The 22,316-nt window shown below is 49.4% G+C and overlaps 7 protein-coding genes across 7 annotated transcripts; 2 read left to right on the top strand and 5 right to left on the bottom strand.

Annotated features, from left to right (window-relative positions):
* Positions 1-1,847: 1,847 nt before the first annotated feature.
* Positions 1,848-3,890, bottom strand: F5B22DRAFT_110645 (uncharacterized protein). The gene is made up of 2 exons (XM_047968769.1): positions 3,801-3,890; positions 1,848-3,665 (listed from the first exon to the last, which is right to left on the bottom strand). Exon 2 carries the CDS (start codon positions 3,273-3,275, stop codon positions 1,986-1,988), a length of 1,290 nt encoding a protein of 429 aa, XP_047831693.1. The 5' UTR covers positions 3,276-3,665; positions 3,801-3,890; the 3' UTR covers positions 1,848-1,985.
* Positions 3,891-4,157: 267 nt separating this feature from the next.
* Positions 4,158-5,374, bottom strand: F5B22DRAFT_645766 (cutinase-domain-containing protein; the record flags this gene model as incomplete). Its single annotated transcript, XM_047978633.1, has 4 exons — positions 4,158-4,614; positions 4,776-4,839; positions 4,943-5,087; positions 5,186-5,374. The coding sequence occupies 4 exons, from the start codon at positions 5,372-5,374 to the stop codon at positions 4,158-4,160; spliced, it is 855 nt and encodes a 284-aa protein (XP_047831692.1).
* A 1,940-nt stretch (positions 5,375-7,314) lies between these two features.
* F5B22DRAFT_110494 (uncharacterized protein) lies at positions 7,315-9,867 on the bottom strand. The gene is made up of 2 exons (XM_047968766.1): positions 8,850-9,867; positions 7,315-8,801 (listed from the first exon to the last, which is right to left on the bottom strand). Exons 1-2 carry the CDS (start codon positions 9,629-9,631, stop codon positions 7,424-7,426), a joined length of 2,160 nt encoding a protein of 719 aa, XP_047831691.1. The 5' UTR covers positions 9,632-9,867; the 3' UTR covers positions 7,315-7,423.
* F5B22DRAFT_110502 (uncharacterized protein) lies at positions 9,578-10,430 on the bottom strand. Its single transcript, XM_047968767.1, has one exon. The coding sequence runs from the start codon at positions 10,322-10,324 to the stop codon at positions 9,647-9,649; it is 678 nt and encodes a 225-aa protein (XP_047831690.1). The 5' UTR covers positions 10,325-10,430; the 3' UTR covers positions 9,578-9,646.
* A 3,394-nt stretch (positions 10,431-13,824) lies between these two features.
* Positions 13,825-14,315, top strand: F5B22DRAFT_110453 (uncharacterized protein). The gene has a single exon (XM_047968765.1). The coding sequence runs from the start codon at positions 13,956-13,958 to the stop codon at positions 14,205-14,207; it is 252 nt and encodes an 83-aa protein (XP_047831689.1). The 5' UTR covers positions 13,825-13,955; the 3' UTR covers positions 14,208-14,315.
* A 3,394-nt stretch (positions 14,316-17,709) lies between these two features.
* Positions 17,710-20,065, bottom strand: F5B22DRAFT_603445 (uncharacterized protein). The gene is made up of 4 exons (XM_047974747.1): positions 19,263-20,065; positions 19,061-19,119; positions 18,668-18,984; positions 17,710-18,503 (listed from the first exon to the last, which is right to left on the bottom strand). The coding sequence occupies exons 1-4, from the start codon at positions 19,617-19,619 to the stop codon at positions 18,052-18,054; spliced, it is 1,185 nt and encodes a 394-aa protein (XP_047831688.1). The 5' UTR covers positions 19,620-20,065; the 3' UTR covers positions 17,710-18,051.
* A 543-nt stretch (positions 20,066-20,608) lies between these two features.
* On the top strand, positions 20,609-21,596 carry F5B22DRAFT_110372 (thioredoxin-like protein). Its single transcript, XM_047968763.1, has one exon. The coding sequence runs from the start codon at positions 20,783-20,785 to the stop codon at positions 21,164-21,166; it is 384 nt and encodes a 127-aa protein (XP_047831687.1). The 5' UTR covers positions 20,609-20,782; the 3' UTR covers positions 21,167-21,596.
* The last annotated feature ends 720 nt before the right edge of the window (positions 21,597-22,316 follow it).

The following is a 22,316-nucleotide window of genomic DNA, read 5'->3' as shown; positions in this document are numbered from 1 at the left end:
CACCTCGGTGGGCAAATCAGCCTGCTAAGCTCTACACTCGACTTGAAGTCAGAACGTATTCAAACGTTAGAAGAAAATGCCAAAAAGCTGCAGGCTGATTGTGAATTGGAGGTTCAAAATATCAAGCTGGCGGCTGAAAAGAAGATTGCTGATGAAACAGCGGTGCTGAGGGAACGATTAATCAAAGAGGAAGAGAGGCGCCACAAGCTATTTGAGCAAGTTCAAGAACTCAAGGGCAATATCCGTGTCATGTGTCGCATCAAGCCCCCCTCGGATCCCGCCAACGACGCCTTAATACCCTTCGAACCGCAATGGAACGACATAGACGAGGACAAGATCGATGGACTCACCATCCCCACGTTCAGGGAGGATCTGGTATCCGGCAAACTCGTGCCCGGAAAACCACGTGATTTCAACTTCGAGCGAGTTTTCGACGAGAAATGCAACAACGGTGACGTGTTTGATGAGATTAGTCAGCTCGTCCAATCCGTCATGGATGGCAAGAAGGTGTGCATCTTCTGCTACGGCCAGACCGGCTCGGGTAAGACCTTCACCATGAGCAAGAGACAGGGAGACGGAGACGATGGCGTCATTCCCAGAACGCAGGGCATGATCTTCAGCGAGATGGAGAGGTTGAAGACGCTCGGTTGGGAATATACTGTTGAGGGAAGCTATCTGGAAGTTTACCAGGATAAACTCTACGATCTGCTGGCGTCACGGCATTCGAAGCCGGAGCCATTAACTGTCGATCCCATCGGGGACGAGCTCAAGATCAAGGGCCATGATTTCACACTTCTGAATGATGCGCGGGATCTCGACGAGATGATCAAAGTGGCAGACAACAACCGCCACGTCGCGGCCACGGTCAAGAACGACCGATCTTCGCGCTCGCACTCGATCCTCGTGCTCAAGATCAACGGCGTCAAGAAAGATGAAAACGGAGAGATCATCAGGACGCGAAAGGGCACGTTGAATCTCATTGATTTAGCAGGCTCGGAGAAACCTGACAAGAACGGCCTGGAGCAGGTATACAAGGAAGGTGTCGAGATCAATAGCTCGCTTAGCTACCTCCGGACGGTACTCTCTAGTCTGGGCCAAGGCAAGACCGAGGGTGTCGATTTCAGATCGTATACGCTTACGCAGCTTCTTCGCCCATCCCTCGGCAAGGGCTGCCGGACACTCATGTTCGTCATGGTCAGCCCGCTGAAGGAAAATGAGAACGAGACCATTCGTAGTCTCGAGTTTGCGAGAGACGTAAGTAACGCAACGCTTCAATCATAATCCTTATTCTTGAGACGGTCAATCTCGTCCTTCGTGATATAACGGCACGCTAACATGCATATGTACTATAGGCTCAAAAAGTCAAGATGGGCGGCAATGGAGCTTCCAAGTCGAAGAAATAGAGACACGTATGAAGGTCTGGGTTCAAAGAAGGGAGGAAGGAGAGAAGGTACAACGATACAACATTTCAATAAAGCATGTATATACCCTGTTGGACGGATGCTTGTTTATCGCTCGAAAAAGGAGTTATTTGTGTGTTTCTGTGTGTGTACGCGTCTCGGGGGGGTTTTAGCAGGCGATTGATATGTTGCTTGTCTGTCTGTCTGTTTGGTTTAGAGAGGTACCTAGTTACGCATACATGCGTGTATGTCTGCTTGTTGCCTGTTGGAGTTATTATTCATGATTCGGTGGACGACGAGGAGATTTGAAGTCGGGACGAACAGACAATAGGTATCTGGCGTTTGGGTTCTTTACCGCCATATTTCCTGGTAAACGTCGGGTTACTCCCTACTACGAAGAGCCGCCTGTGGCAGGTAGAATGGAATGTACATGATGAAGCTCGTCTATTTGTGTCTACCGGTATTTTGCTCAGTGTTCTGATAGTCTCCTGCTATGACACACAATCTTACTCTTCGCTCTCATCTGGACGCATAAGAAGTAGAGTTCAAACATCTACCCGATTCTGCATCATCCCAAGTTATCAATCACAGTTTATACACCAATCCCTCACTAGGCAGAACCTCGCCCCGTGCAAGTCGGTCCCAGCCCCTAACCACATCCCCCATGCCCTCTCCCCAACTCATCTTCAACCCCTTAATCCCGTCTCTCCTAAACCCTTCCCACGACCTCGCCTCCTGAGCCCAATACGCCTCCTCCCCAATCGCCTTGATCGCGCGCCGCCTCATATCCCCCGCATTCACGCGCGCGACTTTATACGCCGGCGCAGGACCCTTCGCGGCAGCCGCGAACACCGATTCCGCGACCTTCGGGTCGAGGATCGCCGATCCGACGCCGATGAACTGGAGCGAGGGATAAGACGCCGTTAGAACCGTCGCCCAGCGCTGCGCCACGCCCGCGCGGCCGCCAAAGTCGAAAACCACGACCCTCTTCTCCGCCGCATTACCGAAGACAGTCAGCGGCTCCGCGCTCGTGAGGACCACGGAATCATACAATCCCGTGCCCGCGACGAAGGCCTGCGAGGATGCGCTCGTCACGCCCACGATGCGCCGCGGTCTATCTTTCCCACTAGGCCGCGCGCGGAGCAAGGCCGCGAAGAGACACGCTGCTTTCGACCCGGGCGCGAAAATGAGGACGCTGGAATCGGATAGGTCTGCGTCGTCCGCGGACCAAGGGCTGCTCTCGGCGTCGTCGGGGCCGATACCCGGTGCCACGACGCGCGAGGCGTCAGCGCTGAACACGAAGGATTCCATCAGGAATGCCGTGGCGTGCATCACGCGCAGCGCGGCGTCGTGCGCAACGCCCGTCGTCTTCCTGGCGATCTCGTCGGCGCGCGGGGAGGTTGTCCCGGGGGGCGCGTACACGAAATACCGGTTGTAGATGGGCATGACGTGTTTCCTGTGCTCGCTCGTGACGAGGACCTGGTCTGCGATCGTCGGGTGCATCTCGACTTGCAGGTCCTCTGGGAGCGTGCCGAGGGGCACGTAGCCCCAGAGATAACTCCCCTTGGGGATCGCGGCGATAGTGGAGTCGAGGACCTGCGTGTATCCCCAGGCGCTGATGCGGCCGTATTTCGAACTGTCGTTGTAGGGCGCTGGCGTGCTTGATGGCAGGCGGTGCACGTCCCACCAGTGGAGTAAGTTGCCTAGGGCGGCGTAGGTGAAGTTGTTGACTGTGAGACTTAGGACTGAAGTGCGGAGGCGGAGGGAGGATGGGGGGAGAGGGGGGTATGGTAACGCATTGGGGAGTGAGATGAGGGATTGCGAGAAGTAGTTCTTTTTGTCCAGGATTTGGACTGTGGGAATCTCGTCGGCCATTTTGGTGGTGGTGATGGTGATGGTGGTTAGAGTGAGAGATGTTTGGTGAGTCTTGGTATTTTGGCCAGGGGAGTTTTCTTCCCTTCGGAGCTCTCAGACAGAGTAGGGTGATGGGATTCTGCTCGTTTATGTACACCCCAAGATAATCACCATATAGATTGTGCTTGTGTGATTCCCTCTGTGACACTGATGTGTTGTCTATTTGTTCTTGTGTTTCTTCATGTGAGATGAGCTGGCTGTTGGGAGTGCTTGTCTTATGTAACAACGACACCAATAGTGCACGTCGGCAACATCATCTTCAGCCGACTAGCAGCGGCGCAGTAGGTTGACCCGACTACCGGCTTACCTTCTCCTCAATCCTTCGCATTCGGATCCAAACGGTCGGCCCATCTATTGTCACTTAAGGTTAGATCCTTCCGAACGATGATCGGCTCTCCGAATTGCAGGCATATGCCTCGTTTGCTACCAACAGCGACTAGACCGATAGGGTAACGTGGATTCCTCATCTTACATAAGACTACCTACCACAACTCGCTGTTGTGAACTTGTGAGTGAGTAGACCCCTTGGAGTGAAGGTTGAAGGTTGACTTGTAGGCTAAGAGAGTTATCTATCATGATGAAGAGAAGACTGCCAAGATGGGTAGGTAGTCTCTAGTCTATCATGTCTAGCATCTTTATAGACTCTTCTCTTCTCTTCTCTTGCTCCCTGATAAGACAAGAACCCGTTTCAATGCGAACCCGAGCTGCAGACGATGAGTTCTCATCTCCTCTCATCTCATCTCAGCATCAATCAGGATGACACTAGTAACCACAATCAATCAAAAGCGCAAATACAGCCGCAAACTAAACAGACAATGCAAGCAAGAACACATCCCCAATCTCTTAACTACCAATCCCAGTTTCCACCGGCGGTATATCCGGAAACGCCACAAGCCTCGTCGGCACCGGCGCACGCCTCGTCACCCCGGGCCCCAACTCGCCCCCGAGAGCCTCCAGATCCCCGCCGAACGCACTCGTGCTACCGTTGCCATTGCCCGTGGAGTTCGTCGGCCACGGGTCGGCCTCGTTCGCCGCGAGCACGGCCTGCGCGAGGAACAGCGTGGCCGTCGGCACCCACTTCACGTAGTCCCAGTGCACGGGGAACAGCGGCCACAGCATGCCCGTGCAGATGATGTCCCCGCTGTTGCAGATGATGAGCGTCTGGTTCGCCGGGTACCCCTTTACGCGCCCGCCGTCTTGCAGCGTCTGCGTGTCGCCGAAGGTCGCGACGCCCGCGATCCGGGACCTGGTCGCTGCTGGAAGACCCTCGATTGCGCGGTGGACTATTGCTGCGCCTTGGCTTTGGATGGGTGTTAGTGAGTGCGTAGCTAGGTAAGTAAGTGTGTTTGTTTGTTACATGAGATGAGTGGATGGACATGTAACTCTGTCTGAATTCTGCTCTGTGACTTTTCTCTCTCTCCTTGCTAGAATGGAAGAGATAGACGATTGTTTTGAGCTTACCTGTAACCCGACACCACGATCTTAGAATGCGGACAGGCCGCTGCCGAGGTTATGATGGCTTGCACTACAGGCCGACGTCAGTCAACGTTCTATAGACGAAGCTGATCACAGCCGTTGAACGCAGAGCGTGGCAATGTCAACATTGCCGAGTTAATAGTCGGGCTTACTATCATATATCCCCCAAGGCGGTGCTCCTCCAGGATAATAATTGCCCTCGGCGAGGCCGTAATAATTCACACCTTGCGTCGCCACATTCGTCACGCCGAAGACGGATTTCAACCCATCGGACAGCGATGGGCCGATCGTCCCGCCCTAGAAGCAAGGTCACGATTAGCAGCCTTCTCACAAATGCCTTCTGCTTCTCCGTCAGGCAGGTATGGAAGTGTGTTAATGTGAGTAAATCCACGTACCAAATTCCCAGGCTCGAACGTCGCCTTCGCAAAGACGAAGATCACAGGCTTGCACCCGTACTGCTGCAGCTCCGAAGACCACCAACTCGCCGTCCAGGTCTGCCGGGTATCTATGCGCGACGGCGGCGCCGCGCTGACCGTCGTGCCTCCGAGACCTAAGAGGAGAAGCGGCAGGATGAAGGCCTTCATCTTGGTGGTACCCTGCCTATCTGAGACGCCTTCGAGGATCCTTGCCTTGCGGACGGACGGCGGAGAGAGATGTGAGGATCACCTTTTAAGGAAGATCGGATGAGGTAGAATGGGATGACCAGGACAGCTTTGAAAAGGGATATGAACACGATTATCTTGGCGTACGTCGTCAGAAGATATCCTTACATATAAATAAAGAAACTCAGACTACCGACGAGAAAAACGAATGATCTCGTCCTCATCTGCCTGTCCGTCAGACTTTCTATTCAAAAGCAAAAAAAACCCTTAGTCCGAGATGATTTCGGCGATAAGGCTACGACAATTCGTCTCGCCTTGTTTTCCGTACCTGCTGATCCCAGATAGAAAAAAAACCCCCGACTCCGTCGCACTCAGGGTCTACACGAGAGAGATCAATCAGGGAACCAGAGTTCGCGCGAAAGCACCCCGCGATTACGACTGTACACAAACAGGGAAATCGAATATCGATTTCTCACGGGGATCCTATCCAAAGAGCAGGAAACGATCGTCATCGTGCAGTATTTCCAACAGACGACGAGCGAAGCGAGATATTTTCCCGACACCTATATTAAGCCCACGTCTGGGGAAAAAAGGGTAACATGTACTACTTCCCTCCTTTTCGGTCACGGTAGCGAAATATTGTAGGTATGTCGCATTGTCAATATTGATTGCTCGCTTCATTACCCGGCTATAACCACGGCATCGCATACCCAGGTATGTATGTATGTATCTTCCCCATACAAGGTATCCATCCCATCGCTCATCTCGCCTCATACTCCCATACCTACCTACACATTCACTCGAACAACCAACATAAAACAAACTCTCCTCATAAACGCCATCCATCACCAAAATAACGAGAAAACCCCCTTCACCAATCCACCCCACCCCCACCGCGCAGACTAGATCACGCGCAGACACACACACGAAAAACTTCCTTCCGTAATTCACTGCCTGGGGTACGTATGTAACTCTGGATAAATAGGATCCAGTACCTGTCTATGATTGATATTGATTGCATATTTCCTCGCCAACACTCGGCACATGGCACGCATAGACGGAACCATCGGCAATTCGCCGAATGGGCAATTCCACTTCCTTCCTTCCCTCGGACCGTTTTTGTTTTATTAAGCTTCCACGCGATTTCGTAAGGGTTCATGATGATGTCGCCATCTTCATTCGCTCAAAATAGGTCTCCGGAAACGATGCTTTGTCATCGTCTAGGCAGGCTTTATGGCGTGGTCGGTGTTAAGATGCGCCGTAGTCAAAGACACGAGAAAGAATCAGTGATATAGTAGAGCTCTTGCCCTCGAAGTGATGTTGCTGGACTGTCTTGAAATTGTGCACAGGGAATCTTCTTCGATCAAGTCAGATTGTTAACTATCTAAGGCTAATTCGCTACGCTATACAAGTAATTCACCGCCCTACGTCTCTTGTCTGACCTTATCCCAACATTCCTCACTTCAACATAACTTCTTTCACGTTACACTCTCTTCATTTGCACAGCCTATCCCCCAAATGAATTTAAAGAAGAAATCAACCTTATTTACCACAAGGTTTACCGTCATCAAAACTCCCATACCATGCAGATAAACAGATGCCAATAGGACTAATAAAATCCCAGCGAATAACGTAATACACGAATGCAAGCCTCTTGCCACAATTCCGTGTTCCATAAGCGCCAACCAGGTTATTGGATTGTAAGAAATTGGAGCCCAAGTTGAATCCAGAAAAAATTGACGTAGGGAAGAATCTGCCATTCTAGATGCGATGGGTAGTATAGATGGCCCTACGGGCGAGCGTAGATTTGCCATGGCGTTTTTATCGACCACTACTCAGGGTCCCAGAATAGATGTGACTGGATGTCTCCGTATACCGAAATAGGGAAAGAATAAGATGTATATACAGAAAAGCAATCGTAGAAGAATCCATCTCGCTTTGGCTTTTTATGTCTCAACACATGAAGAAGCATGGCTGAGATATTGGCGTATGAGCCAAGAGTAGGAAAAGTCGCGGAATGAGTTATCAGTGTTAGGGTAAGTTGCTGAAATCTAGTTCAGGCTGCATTTGTCGTAACGACATGGAATTCATACTAACGTTTTCAGCGCCAGCCCGCTGCAAGGCATGGAAGTCACCAACGGTCCTCGGAATCTGCGTAGACTGGTGCTGGTGTTGGTGTATCATAAAACTATTGGTCCTTTGAGGAGGAGTCCGATGCATGATATTATTCATCATGCTGTGTGCTGGTTGATTGTAGGCTTGATTCTGCGGTTGGCCTATATTCACATAATTTTGAGCCTGGTTCAGGCCATTAGGAAGATTGTTATGCATCTCAACCGACATCTGGCCATTCATCGGATGGTTGTGATTTACATTTGGGGATACCATTCCATGCAGGGAATGCTGTTGATGCGGTTGCTGTGCATTCATTGCGCCTGGTTGGCCAATAGCAGATTGCTGTTGTGATTGGCCCATTGAAGTAATCATCATCTCGGGCATTGGATTGAACTCGTTGCTAGGAGCATACTCCCCATTGGGAGACATTACAGACGGAGATCTGCCGATTGCATAAGGGGATTTCAAATCGGATCCACCGTTGGGGCTGCTCGAATCTATCGCAGGGATATCCTGAAGATGTGGTACTCCGTTTGATGTGTAAGGCTCAGTTTTGAAGTCCGTCAAAATCGGTGGTTGAGCCATCCCAGCATTGCCGAAGCCGTCGAATATGTCGATGTTAGAAAGACAGACATTGTCTGGGGCGCGCTGCAGCATAGGATTCGCCAAACGAGGCAATATGTCATGCACTTTGTCCAAAAGTAGCGGAAGGAAGTGGTGGTCGCCGTTGCGGAGGCTTGACAGTATCTGGAGTAAAGAGTTGAGGTGTTCGCGAGGCCCCATGGCGAAGGGGTCGCTGGGAGCAGGCTGCATAGCAAGCACGTCCGTAAGAGCGCACGCAATATCCAGCAGCTTAGCTACTAGTGGTACGCCTAGTAGTTCGGTACTTTGAGTTTGGAATTGAGATGTCAAAGAGATTAATTCGCGTGACATATCCATTTGGTAGTGCAGTTGCTCCTGGCCATTCTGGGGGATGCATCCGTGCTGCATGTTGAGTTGCCAGACAGCAGGTTTGAGCCATTGCTGAATCAATCGCTGATCGATGTCACGCCCATTTATCATGGAAGTTTCCGAAAATTGTTTTCGCAAGACAATAAGGTAAGATGACGAACATTCACCGCGGGTCTTGTTCCAGAGCGTGATGAACATGTCGTCGAATGGGCGGAAGATGCTCACTAACGATATATAGCCGCTCAATTGGTGAGCCAACGGATCGGAAGGATCATCGCTAATCGACGGTAGATTGATTGATGCCTGCAAAGTCAGAGGTCGGCCACGCTGCAAAGCATATGCCCTGAATCAAGTCAGCCTTAAGTCATTATCACACATTAGAATAGCATACCTTTCAGTGACAAACAATAGCCAATACAGGCGGCGGCGGCGTGACGACTCGACATTGTCAAATTGCAGATAAGACTCCTCCTTTGTCATTCCACACATATGAGCTAACGTTGTCGCTTCCCGCAGGTAGAACCAAGCCTTCTCGTGCATTTCAAGTGCGTAGTACGAGCAGAACAAGAAATAGCTAGTGCATAGTGTGTTCAGCGTAGGCGTTTCCATATAATCAATTCCCTTGCGCACGCGAATAGCTTCTTCTATCAATAGCGTTCCTGAAACAATATGAGCACCCGGCATGTGTTCGAGCATCGGGTCGCCTGTAGGCAGACTCATGCCTGGCTGGAACATCATATAACCAGAGAGCGCCGTAATCAGGCAATATGTATCCGGGTTCTGGTCGATATACATGCACTGTTGTTCGAGACGCTGGCGATTAATGATGGGCATAATCGAGTACATGTTGGCGAAGAAAAATTCAACGGCTTCTTTGACTAGTTCGGGTGCGAGGAGACCCGGCGTGGGTGCCAGAGAAGGGGAGACACATGATGGGCTACCGAGACCATTCAACCGACTCTGGACCTTGGCGGAAAGACTCGTCTGTCGCTGCGTTTCACGGAGCTCGCTAATCACCTTGGCTCTCGAGCCCTTGGGGCCTTTCTTCTGAGGAATGGCGTTGTAAGTGCAGGTTAATTGGGCGGAAGAGCAGTTGCGGCACGGATTGATGCCATCGCACTTGACTTTGCGACGATGGCAGGCGTCGCAGGCCCTCTTCACGGCGGTCGACATGTTGAGGGACTGTTTCTATGAATGCTGATTCAGGCGATAGTGCAAGCACACACCATATATAGTCGAGGTGCGTATGTCCCGAGTAAAAACACCGTCGGCAGCCAACCTTCCCAATCCAATCGCGTATCGATAGGCAAAGCGAGCAAATAAGTGACGGCGTGCGTACGGGTCAATGCGAAGTCGTGATTCCTGGGTAGCGTGAATTCTTAATCGGCCCGTCAGTGAGGGAAATGCGGAGGAACGCTGCTGGTCATTGGAAAACGTGGGGAATTTCGACCGGGGGAACTGCAGGCGATGCAACAAGGGCCGCGTGTGATTCGGAGTCTTTTCGAGCACAAGCGAGCGAAGAGAGCGATGATGTTGATAAACGTATGTAAATTCTAGCAGCGTCTTTGGAATGAATGAATGGCTCGCAGGATGTAGACAACGGCGGGGAGCAGCGGCAACAACAGCGACAACGACACCAGCGACGACTACAACGACAAGGAAGGGCAGAAGAAAGAGGCAGGGCTGTGGGATAAATGGGAAGAGACGGAACGAGACGGGACTGGAAAAGGTAGGGTAAAAAGATGGGGAAGGTGAAGGGCGAAGGATCGGGCGGGCCCACCGTAACTGTCGCTTTTTGGGGATTTTGGGTGTGGGTAGCGGGAGGTACCTAGATACATGTAGGTACTGTAGGTACGTAGTGTACATCCACCAAGGTACGGTACAGTACACTACGGAGTATGTAGTATACCTACAACTTGGTTCAATGCAACGAACAACAACCAAAGGTGCCAAGGTTGGAAGTACATATAGATGCCGCCAGGATTGGGGAAATGCGGGAGGAAGGACAACAGGCAATAATAAGCACGGATCGAAATGAAGGGGGCTTGACAGCGCTGCTAGGCCACCAACCAGGCGTGCTGTCCGGTGGCATGTCTAACGCCCATTGCAGCATACCTTGTAGGTACACTAGGTGCCTATAAGTGGCGTCTATAGACACTAATTACAGAGGTAAGTAGGTGCCTATTACAGTGACCAGTCAGCGCCATCACTGAGCATGCGGGTGCAGAGGCGGGCTCACTACATACCTACCCAGCCCTGTAGTACTTACCTAAGTATGTAAGTACCTAGTAGCTATGGATGTACAGAAGTACATATATATAGGTAGCGGTACAAGGCACAAAACACAAGCCCCAGGCCCCCGGAATTCTCTACGCACTGTATGGGCGGTATCGAGAGTACTTCTTCTCAGGTACCTACCTCGAGTCCTTGGCAAGGTCGGTCCTGAGCAGGCTGCTTAGCTCGAGACAGTTTAGTCGAATGACATGAGAGTCAAGTCAGAAACGCTCGCCAGCAAATAGAATCCGTGCCTCGCCGCAAGCGATGAATAATAATATTACTAGCCGGCCGGCCAGCCAGACTCATCCGCACTTTGCGCTACCTGCCTACCTACCTATCCACTGCAAGGAGACTTACCTCTCGCCTGCCTAGCACAACACACAGAACGAACTTCAATCAATCAGCGAGCTTGCTAAGTATGCCTTCAAACACATGCCAGCCAAGGATGAGGGCCGGCATGTGGCTAGACAGCTAGCTTGTGACTCTGTCGTCTCTCTCTCTTCCAAGAGTTTTGAGAATCGTGTCGTGGTGGTGGTGGTGCAAATGAGAAGAGAGAGGAGAGACAAGGAAAAAAACAGAGTAACAAGATTACACAGTCGTAGAGAATCATGATACCTACCCTACCGCGACCTACATAAATCAGTAAGTAATAACTGTACATCTATGCAGATGACAGAGGAATGAACGCATTATTATTTCGCAAGAAATGTCCTATTACAGCTAAGCATCGTTGCACGAAGGAGTCCTACAATCAAATCGACAAGAGTCGCGAGGCTGCATGATCAGGTCGGTTCTTGTAATATTGGCCAGCTTTTCATTCACTGTCCAAAGGGGCCAATGAATATATGTCGTTATTCAGCTCGGCACTTACCTTTTACGCCACTGTTAATAGACAATATCATCGGCTATGGTACGGATACTCGGTATACCGGTAGTTGTAGCGCATTGAGGTGTATGTAGGTATATACGACCTTACAATCTCCCTTCGCATGCCAGAGTCTGGTGGCTTGTTGTCCATATACCCGTACGCTACACTGAGATGATGCCGTCAGCCTCAAATTTCTGAACTGGGTAAGAGCCGTTGCGACCTCTCGCTTGCACATCCGTTGCCGTCGTCACTCACGGGAGGGGATCCGTCGCGACACAGAATAAGCGTGTGAGGTTTGACAGATGCCGAACTTCACCAATGACTGTCTGCCGTGTTTTGTTCCTCTGTTTCCATTGTCTTTCTACCCGTCTTTCTCCCCGTGGACATGCCAGAGTGGTGAGGTGACTTCTGTTGTCCTCGAGGTGAGACAGAACACAGGACAACGACGCCAGCGTTTTAAGCTAGCCTAGCTCTCAGTCAGCTTGCTTGAATGCCGTCGTCACAGATCTCGGTCATGCTGCTCATACACAAGTGTTGATGGTGAATTGGATAATTAGCTAATTGGCTAGAGAACAGTTGTGATGATTGATACGTGAGCTCGATTGAACGTTGAGGTCCCTATACGAGCCTGAGTTGCAGCTTACACAGCCTACACATGCAAGCCTCGATGAGTGTCCAATCCACACACGAGACTAGGGTGAAGATCACAGGAAGATCACAGACACGGGACAGTTGAACACACCTGGCTGATACAGGCCGCCTATGAATACATCTGCTGTACACTACTTACATACCTACTCCGTACTACTACTATGTATTAGTATGTGGATGTGGGATGTGTGGGAGGTTGAGCAGGTGGCGTGCCCGGCAGCAGCGGCATACAGACTTAGTACTTACTTAAGGCAGGCTAGGTATCCTCTAGAACAAACGAGTGGCGGAATATACAACTAGACACAGACTTACTCGATCCCTTACAGTACAAAGGCCATTTTGTCCGCCACTTGTCTCCTCGATATGAACAGGTGTCGAACCTATGTCTGAACTAACTAACTGCCTTATCAGATCAAGTCCATCCTGCAATTCATCAACCTGTCAACGAACAACTTGCTCAAGTCGGCATAGTTGGCGATGATCTCTTGACCCGTAGCCCTTTTGGTGTAGGTACGCTCGCAACTTGCAACTGACCAAGTTTCGATGCACAGATTTTTTGCAATAAAAGTTCCCCAATCCTACCGGGAAAATAACCCAAAATGGATTGGGGGCCGGGAGGGCTCGATTAGCGTCACTACCCATGTACTATGTACCTCCTCCTCGCCTCCGCCTTGAAGTTGCAATTGTAGGTATGCGTACCTAGCTACCGAAGCGTCCTAATGACCCTCCTCATGTCATTAAAATTCTTTATTTGAACATGGGATAAAAGGTAAAAGAACAATCAGGTCTTGAGGAGCCTTGCTTAGGTATTATGATGGCATAGGTACGGAGTACTAAGTACCTAGATAGCAACAGTCTAGAGACTGCAAGATGTACGATTCTTGGATCGATCAGACAATCTACCTATTCTGCAGTATGTATGTCTTAGATAGCAGCCAAACAACATAGTGCTACCCGGTACAAATACCACCTTGCCGTGTTCCAAGCTGTACTCCAGGTAAAAGAGTACCTAGGTAGGTACATACATGTGGGCAGACTGACGTCGATCATTTCATGTCCTCCCCTCGTCAGCCAAAATTGCCTGGTTAATGCGACACAGGTCGCTACACACTAACGGCCGTTGCGACTCTATTTTTAAATGCAGTGCAAAACGACTCAGCTCTGGAAGCTTTTCTTTACTTACTTACAAAGTATTGTTCCAATCTACTAGGTAGGTATGAAGGGTAGATATGTTGGATTAAGCAGCAACTAGTGATGGGATAGGTATAATGCGAGAACACCTAACAATTTCACTGATGGATAGTACCTACTAGGTACATACCTGCCTAGAGTGAATATGTATGTAGGTAGTAGGCAGGTATTGACTAAACGAGGCCCCATGAGCCTATTCAGACCCCGTTCTACCTTTACCAACTGCACACTACATACATACAAGTAGTACACGATAGGTACCTACCTAGGTATATGTACGTAGTGAGTGAGTGAGATTCGTGCGGCACCGTAGTCGGACACTGTGGGCATGTACCTGTCTGAGAGGTAAGCAGGTACCGGCTCGTACCAAGTTTCTCATGCATGGCATTTCATCCAGCGGCCAGTTTATTGGGCGGGCTTCCCGTCTGACTGGCTATTTTCCCTGCGAAAGAGAGGCTTTTGTCATTGCTGACCCCGATCACTGACCAGATCAACTGGCCCGACCATGATATGACCTCCCTTCTTTCCCCTCTCCCTTCCCTTCCCTTCCTTCCCGTCTTAAGCTATGCTATGGTTTGGTTTAATACATTGACGATGACATTTTATGCGGCTTCACTAACACTCGCTCGCCTCTTTTCCACGCCAGAACCTGATACCTACTTGTGTAAGTGTAAACGTCTCCAGTTGCTCCTTTGGGCCTCTCTCCCGTTCTTCCTTCTCGACAAGAACGCCTACCGGAGATATCAAGTTTATGCATCCTAAAACTGTTCTGAGTATGTATGTAGGTACCTAGGTAGGGAGGTAGATACTTGGACTGCATTACTGGGGCATTGGTATCCCGATAATTGCAAAAGGATTGGCCCAACGAATCTGTCTGTCCTGCCTGTAGGTGCTGCCCAAAGTTGTCCAGAAAACCGGGATTGTCTCAAAGAAACAGCTGAGAATGGTTGCTTGTGGTGACGTGACTAGAGACTTAACCTACACTACTAGTAATAGTACGGAATGGCCAGTCACAGGCACGAGATTGGTGATGTACATGGAAATGTATCTACCATACTGTATTTGGCTCTCCCGCCTGTCGTACTTGTATCTTGTTTTATTTTTTTCCCATCTGGACTGTGAATGGCTCGTCTCATGTAAATGTTCCGCTTTCGCGCGAGTTTGCCATCGTCGCGTCCTACGACCACCTCATCAGCTGACGACTCGTGTCATTCTGGCCCCTTGGTTACGTACGCGCAGCAACTGTGGGAGGTAGGTAGGACAAATAGAAAGACAACTGAAGACACCATCCTTCTCGACTTGAACCCGTCACAAGCAAACATGGAACCGAGGTAAGGGGTGAAATGGGTGCTGGATGAGAAGGGACACATACATAGCGGTAGGAGCTACTACAACACCATATCGAAAAGAGGTTGATTTGCGTGGCCGCCAAGGTGACAAATCTTGCAACGGCTGGTGGGCCAACAAAGACTTTACTCAATCGTACTTAGTAGGTAGGTAGTGTATTCTTCCCTATTCTTTCTCTGCGCATCCTTGTCCATATGGTGTATATCCTTTCTTCATTCGATCAAGTCCGCGAGAACCATAAGGCTGTCGATTATAACACACTACAGTTAGCGGCCAAGATCTAGAATCAAAACACAATTGAAACTAATCCGAGTCTCTACTTACTATATAGATACTGTACCTTGCAGGAAAAAGAAAAGTAAGTAAGCAGAAATGGAGAATGGACACGGCCAACCTGGTTGAGTGAGTGGGACATTTCCCCAGGTCAGTTACCGTACCATACCGTACGACCGAATTCCCCAGGACCACACACATCACCCAAAAACCCCAGCTTTTTCAAAACCGCCTATTGCCGCCCTCGAACTCCCACCCCCACAAAACGCAACTCGACTTGCATGCGCTAGACTGTTCACGATAGCCTCGCATCTGCCAATGTGTCTCATCGGCCCGACTACTCCAGGTTTCGCTTCGTTTCCTTCTCCGCCATCTTGGTGTGCCAATGCCGCCCCGTGTCTGTTCGGCTCGGCTAGAATAAGTAATTCGAAACTCCCAACATGTGTCTGGCCTGGGGCTGCGTGGAGACGGGCACGGCACCGTCATTGTACAGATAGGATAGGATAGAATAGGATAGGATGGGATGGTCTTTCGGCCGTGATTTGCAAATGAGCTCTCCATATCTTCTCTAAGCGATGCCTTTTCACATCGTGCCCGAACAATATCCCTGTCACACCGCCGATGGGCGCACTACTTACTTAGATAGAGCAAGACTCACTCACTCACTCGCTCACTAGTAGCACGAGTCTAAGCATACCTACTTGTACACAACTCATCAATGCCATGCAAGCGAGGCAAGCTAAGTAAGATACTCGTCCACAAGACCGCAAAAGAAAGCTATTGGAACAGCCCTCTTGGTCTAATTATCCACACTCAATAATGCGGTAGGTAGACTACGACCCCCGGCCTAAGTTAAATCTCCGACTCAAAACTAGCACTAATACTATGTCCTTAAGACATGTCTAGTTACTCTCCTATGTACGGTAGGTAGTAAACCACGCCAGAAGCCCAACAAGTTCTCGCCCTAGAACTAGATGTGCAGCGCTATCCCGCAACGCTATCCACGAAGCTAGAGCATGTAATAGTTCGAGGTTTGTCGGGGTCCTCGTGTATCCGACTAGCTTGGTAGGTAGGCTTGTTGTCAGGTATGGACCTGCGACAAGTGTCTGACACAATGTCTAGGCTTCGAAGGTCTGGTCTGGTCCCCTACTTACAATACTTAGATACGTGGCTCATAATTAGGGTCCCCCTGAGTTTTTTGACTCAGAGCACATGCAGGTACAGACGCCGCGGATTCATAATCGCAGTCTTACAGTGTAGTGCATGTGTGATTATACAGTCCATTCGGTGGTGAAGTTAGCTCTGGGGAAAGACAGGGCGGTTCTAGATTGATTGTTCCCTTGCCAGCCGGCGCGCGGCAAAAGCATCGAGAATAGGATGGGATATGCCGAGGAAGACATAGCTAGCCCTATCTGATGCACACTTAATACTATTTCCCTCTCCTCGTGGAGATATGTATCATACATATGGTGATTAGGTTCATGCATCCCTCTTGAACAACGGAGACATGTAGTTGGATCAGGTTAGGCAGTTACTTGTATATCATTACTTACTCTGTGGCTTTTACTCGCCGAGCTACTTAACCGAACACAACGCCGTTTAATGCCTCATAGACCAAGGTAAGGTGCTAACACGACCTCGTAGTGCTTGCTCCATATTTAAGACATGGGGAAAGCGCAGATCGTGGACGTAGCGAGGTATCGTGAGTATTAGTTGATAGAGGCTTGCATGGTCGAGCCTATTTACATGTGATGATGCCCGAGACTAGGTAGCTTGATTATTTGTTTTACAGTGGATTGAAATCTAGATTTTGTAATGTCTCATGAGATCGAGATCGTATTTGATTGCTGTAGCTCTGTAGAAAGGAGATATCTTAATCCAAGTCAAGTTGAATACGCTCTTGAGGTTGGTCGAAGGAACTACATAGTAATCGGACAATGTGAGGTTGTGAATAAGAAACCTTTGTTCACTTTTCATGTTCGTGTAAAATGACCATATCCTGAGGTTCCTACTCGCTCCTATTCGTTGCAAACTCATCTTAATGAACATCATTTGTATTTCTGGGGCCGTTTGTTCTAAGCAAGAGGGGATAGATACGCAGATAGAGGATAAGTGTGGGTGGAAGACATTGGTTGTCTTCAAGCTCTTCAGCGGGATAATCACTTTGGCTAACGAATCTAAGATGGTGAATTGGATTCCAATATGCTTGGTTATAAGTAACTCTGTTTGGGGTGGTAATGAACTGTTTAATGATTATATGATTATTACGTTGCTTATGATTGTTACATGAATATCACATCGATTTCCGTTATTCTGCTTTCCTGTTCAAGTAGAATAGGTTGATGTTTCACTATCTGCCTTGATATAGTGATTACGCGCCTCATTATACCGCGTTTATATTAACATTATTAACCGCTTAATGCTTGCTGTAACGGAATATCCCAGCTTTCAGATTGCTAATAAACTCGCATTCATAGAGAAGCTAAACAAGCGATGGGTAGGAATGAAACCGTAAGTGAATGGGATAGATATACCCGGGTAAGAGCTCAATATCATGGGTCTCTGCACGTACGGGTTAAGTTCAAACCTCGGCATCACTTGTGTCCTAGGAGGATTTCATAGTTATGAGAAGGGCTAGCACAGGTTTTGGAGTTTGAAGTTATTCATAATATATTATTCTGCTACGTCTGCAAAGATCTCTTGGCCTTGCTTGCTGACTTTGAATCTATATACAATTGTACTGCTTTTAGTAATATCCGAGCTCGTGAGTATGTCTCATGCCATTGAAGTGTATATAACAACACTGTTCATTATGAGAATGCATACCCTGTCAGGGGTCTTACAGGATATGCCCTCGTAGCCGTAGACAGGCTATATGGTCCGCTGTACGCGTGTGTACAATACCCCTACAAAGATAGCTATTCCTCGCGAACTGAAAGGTTACATCCCTATCATACGAAATCGCGTAAATTATTCTTCTCAACCTTCAAGATCTCAGGGCCATAACAGCGACGGTAATAATTAGCCCACTGAGGAACGACGGAGCTACGGTTCTTAGTGCGCCAGACGTCGGGGCAGGCGATTGAGTTTCTGACGTGGGCAATTCGGAACTTGTGCTGCTGTTAGTAGGGCCGGATGTGCCTGTTTCCGTGGGTGCGCTGGTGTTGCTGCTGCCTGGAACGGATTGTGATGGGGTCTTACTAGGTGTGGGGTCCGCATCTCCTGGCGATGAAGCTCCTGGAGTTGACGTGGGCTCTGGATCTGGGGTTGACACTGGCTCCGACGTTGGCGCTGGCTCTGACGTTGGCGCTGGCTCTGATGTCGGCTCAGGTTCTGGCGTCGGCTCCGGCTCTGGCGTGGGTGTTGGGTCCGGTGTTGGAGTCGCTTCGCTTGGGCCTGTCCAGGGACCGGGGGTTCCATTCGTTCCATCTGGGAAGTCTGCAAAACGTAAAGGAATGTCAGCTCAGTGCGAAATACCTTGATCAATGTTTATAGTGTTGCGCTTCGTCGAAAATAGATATAGGAAGCGTTTGCTTACTGTGATAAGGTTAGCAATTAAGATACATACTTGGACATCTCATAAAGGGGTTAAATAGCTTACCAGTATGTGAACCATTTGTCACAATCTTCATAGCATGTGTGCGTGCCTTGGAAGACCGTGTACGAGTAGGCCTGATCGTTCGCGAACATGACGCCGTTCTCATAGTCCCACGCAAGCGTCTGAAGCTGACGTTTATCCCAGGCCATGTCATTTGACCACGTCTGAACGGGGATGTCTTTGCCGGAGAGCTGCATGATCGATGTCGCCGCACAACCTGGAAGCGGATAGATGAAGAGATCCCAGGCCTTGCCATCATGCAACGTGTATGTCATTTGCCGTGGATCACTGCCGTCAGGGCGAAAGCCGAAGTTGTATTGACTGTAGGTAAGGTGAGCGACCCGCCACATCAGATTTCTTCCCACTTCAACACAGGAATGAGGTTTGGTTTACTTACGTCGGGCAACAGCGAACATCGTACGCAGTAGCATCAAAGTGCACGTCATCATACTCCCACTGTATCAACCAGGGTTAGTATACTCAGAAAGGCATGCCAAATAAGTCAATCGTCACTGATACATATCGACACTCCGAACAGAACTGTTCAAACTCCGAATAATGATAACTAGGCTGAAAGTCGGACTACAGAAGTAACTTACAGTATAGTAGCCGGCATATGCGCTATTCCGGACGGTCGAGTACCCTACGGGACATCCCGTGTAGTAGTTGACGACACCGTCGATCGTGGTCTTTGGCCCATAAGGGGATGTCGTGGGAATAGGAACGTTACAAGATGAATCGTACCAGGACGGGGCGCCAAAGACATCAACAGTGCAGGTAAGCCAATCTGGATATGAGATTTGGCTTTTCAAGTCCAAGTAGCAGCTTGTTGTCACAATCCAGTTGTTAGCCGGATCCAAACACTCTGGCAGCGGCGTGAATTGAACGGCTGGCGGAGCGGTAATGCTGGCAGGCAGCAGCGTGGCCGCTGGGATGAAGTCAGTGGTCGTCGCCATCGCTCATGTATCGCCTCGGCTTCACTTGAAAGGGATCAGAAGATGAGCGACAATAAGAGTAGTGTGGTGCGACATGAGCGTCTCTTGTATTGTGGTGTGCAATATGCTGTGCCGCATTACTGCGATGATTGGTGAGCCTACTGTAGCTGGTGAGATTGCCAAGCCAGTAATCACACCGAGGAACTGGGAACTTTTTACGATACCACAAAGGCTAAGTTTAGACAGCTGAGGCTAATCCTAGCATCGTTACTGTCAAAAAGGAAGGATTTCTTTGAATCTTAGGTAGCGAGGTAGGACTATGATGCGACGTTAGGATCGCATGATAACATCTTATTCAGAACTACGGTCAATTCCTGGAAGGTAATAAGGTTTCTGATAAGATGCTTGCATCTAGGTAAATACTACAAAGGGACTCTGTATGGCAGAAGGAACACTTGAGATATGCCATCTACACTTTGACTGGGGTTAAGCTCAAAGTCCTACATGACTCACGATCCTTGATTATTATTACACGTCGTTAGCCCCTAGCAGCTCAACTAACATTAACATCTTACAACAGCTTTTCGCGATTAATGAACCGACGCGCAAAGAGTGAGAATGCATTTAGCAACCGAAACTTTGATAGTGTAAATGTGACTATACTTGTAACTCATGATATCAACAGCTGTTTGATTCATCAGATGAGTTGTTTCACATAAACTCATATATACATTACATACACTCAAGACAGTCAGCTAACCTGGGTGCCGTACACCAAGCGAATAGTCGCTCGAGTAAAAGATTCCTCCGTATACTCGGATCATTCAGGCATGTTGGCGATAGTCGGTGATTTATGATAATGATCGTCGATTCTAACGATATAATTGTTTCTGTTGTCAATTATAAGTTGTGTGATTGTACCTATTCGTGCCAGCCAATTGCCGGTACGGCAAGGGGCGCTGCCAATCGGTGTGCAGCTGTCATAGTGATTTGTCAGCTGATAGCTTCTCGCAGCTTCGAGGCCACAATCGCGCAACCATCTCAAAGCAAGCGCTCAACCAACATCACATTTCATACCCGCCAGACCCTTACGCCTTCTGCGAATATTTGATTACTGAAGAAGAATATCCAAGACCTTGAAATTACTCACATACAACTGACTGAAGCAAAGTGTAAAATCCAAGATGAGCGACAAGATCAAGCACCTCACCTCGAGCTCCGAGCTCTCAGACCTCTTCAAATCAACGACTTACGTGGCGGTGGACTTCTACGCCGACTGGTGTCCTCCGTGCAAGGCGATCGCGCCCATCTACGAGAAACTAGCAGCGCAACATGCTGTTGAAGGCATCCTTGCCTTTGCCAAGATCAACGTTGATCGCGCCCAGGATGCCGCGACGACGTACGGGGTCACTGCCATGCCGACTTTCATGTTCTTCAAGGAGGGGCGCCATGTTGCAGTGAACGGCCAGAATGTGATTCAGGGCGCAGATGTGAGGAGCCTTGGCGCGGCGGCCGAGAAGCTCGGCGGCCTTGCGCAGAAAAGGGCAGCTGAGGCTACGTCGTCATGATGGCGGGGTAGATTCGGTCTGGTTGTGTTGGGTTAACATGGTCGGAGTGGGATGGCTGTGAGCACAGGGTGTTTGTGTACGGGGATTGGGCCGTGTCATCTTGGGGTGAGAAGATGCATGCATGGGATTCCGGCCTAGGATCGCACGTCTACTGCCGCTGCTTCCGCCATCTAAAGCACGTGAGGTTGTTTCAAGACATCACATGGAAATTTTGGATGGCCAATTGCTGCTGCGATAGCTACACCACAAAGGCAGCAGAGGACTCAGGAACCTCATGCTGATACTAGCAATCATACCTAACCTACTGGTTGGGTGGGCACAGCTGCCGACAGCTGTGATATACTAGGATGTCAAGCTAGGCGGCATGGTTTCGTATGAGATGCTTCCAAACGCTCAGCATCTTCGAGCCTACACAGGTAGAAAGCATATCAATTGGCCATTTCTGTCTTCAGGTAGTGATCAAAGTATGTATATAAGTGACTCACATGATCTATTAACACCAGGTGACAGGCAACTGCATACTCTTCCCCCTGATGTAGTATGAGTCGACATCTAGTACTATTGTCCCTATTTATTGGTGGTGTCTTATACCAAATCAACGAGCAGCAAACATCTCGTCACACAAGTTGAACTACCTAACTAATAGCTATTTGCCACGTAGGGCGAGCTCCATGACCACGAGATCGCAGTCCTCCAATCTCCTGTTTCATGAAAATGGCCTTTGATAAGTAGGCCATTCACACCACATTACGACCGCCAAGACTAACCAATGGCTTCAAGAGACGCGAGCGCTGATCAGCGCATCACCTACACAGAACCTATTCGACTATTCAAGAGAGAATACCGCGAAGGCAGTAATGGCTCGAAATGGCCCCGTAAGCTTAGAAACGACGGCTCATGATGGGGGGGATGAGAACCCCACGAATCCGAGCATCAGAAGCTGTCCGAAGAACACCCTCCAATTTCCCTTATGCTAGTTCGCAAGAATCAGATCGCCGGCCCTTACCACTGGTCGCTGGCCGTCGTACCGGATGGAAAGCCACCCACCCGCATTTACCAAGTCACGGGTGACGCCGAACACATGTATTATGCGCACTCGCTGGACGCACCGGAGGGTACGGGCCATCAAGGAGTTGCGCACTATTGTGTC

This window comes from Xylaria bambusicola, assembly GCF_022495145.1.
Source record: "Xylaria bambusicola strain CBS 139988 unplaced genomic scaffold F5B22scaffold_16, whole genome shotgun sequence".
Taxonomy (NCBI): domain Eukaryota; kingdom Fungi; phylum Ascomycota; class Sordariomycetes; order Xylariales; family Xylariaceae; genus Xylaria; species Xylaria bambusicola.
Note: the sequence above shows the minus strand (reverse complement) of the source record. Positions and strands in the feature narration are given on the sequence as shown.

Coding starts and splice junctions, on each gene's coding strand:
- F5B22DRAFT_110645 (XM_047968769.1), bottom strand. CDS start 3,275: ATGGCCGACGAGATTCCCACAGTCCAAATCCTGGACAAAAAGAACTAC.
- F5B22DRAFT_110494 (XM_047968766.1), bottom strand. CDS start 9,631: ATGTCGACCGCCGTGAAGAGGGCCTGCGACGCCTGCCATCGTCGCAAA. Junction 8,802..8,849: donor CTATTGTTTGTCACTGAAAG/GTATGCTATTCT, acceptor GACTTGATTCAG/GGCATATGCTTTGCAGCGTG.
- F5B22DRAFT_110502 (XM_047968767.1), bottom strand. CDS start 10,324: ATGTACACTACGTACCTACAGTACCTACATGTATCTAGGTACCTCCCG.
- F5B22DRAFT_110453 (XM_047968765.1), top strand. CDS start 13,956: ATGACCTCCCTTCTTTCCCCTCTCCCTTCCCTTCCCTTCCTTCCCGTC.
- F5B22DRAFT_603445 (XM_047974747.1), bottom strand. CDS start 19,619: ATGGCGACGACCACTGACTTCATCCCAGCGGCCACGCTGCTGCCTGCC. Junction 18,985..19,060: donor GATGTTCGCTGTTGCCCGAC/GTAAGTAAACCA, acceptor CCTTACCTACAG/TCAATACAACTTCGGCTTTC. Junction 18,504..18,667: donor TGACAAATGGTTCACATACT/GGTAAGCTATTT, acceptor TACGTTTTGCAG/ACTTCCCAGATGGAACGAAT.
- F5B22DRAFT_110372 (XM_047968763.1), top strand. CDS start 20,783: ATGAGCGACAAGATCAAGCACCTCACCTCGAGCTCCGAGCTCTCAGAC.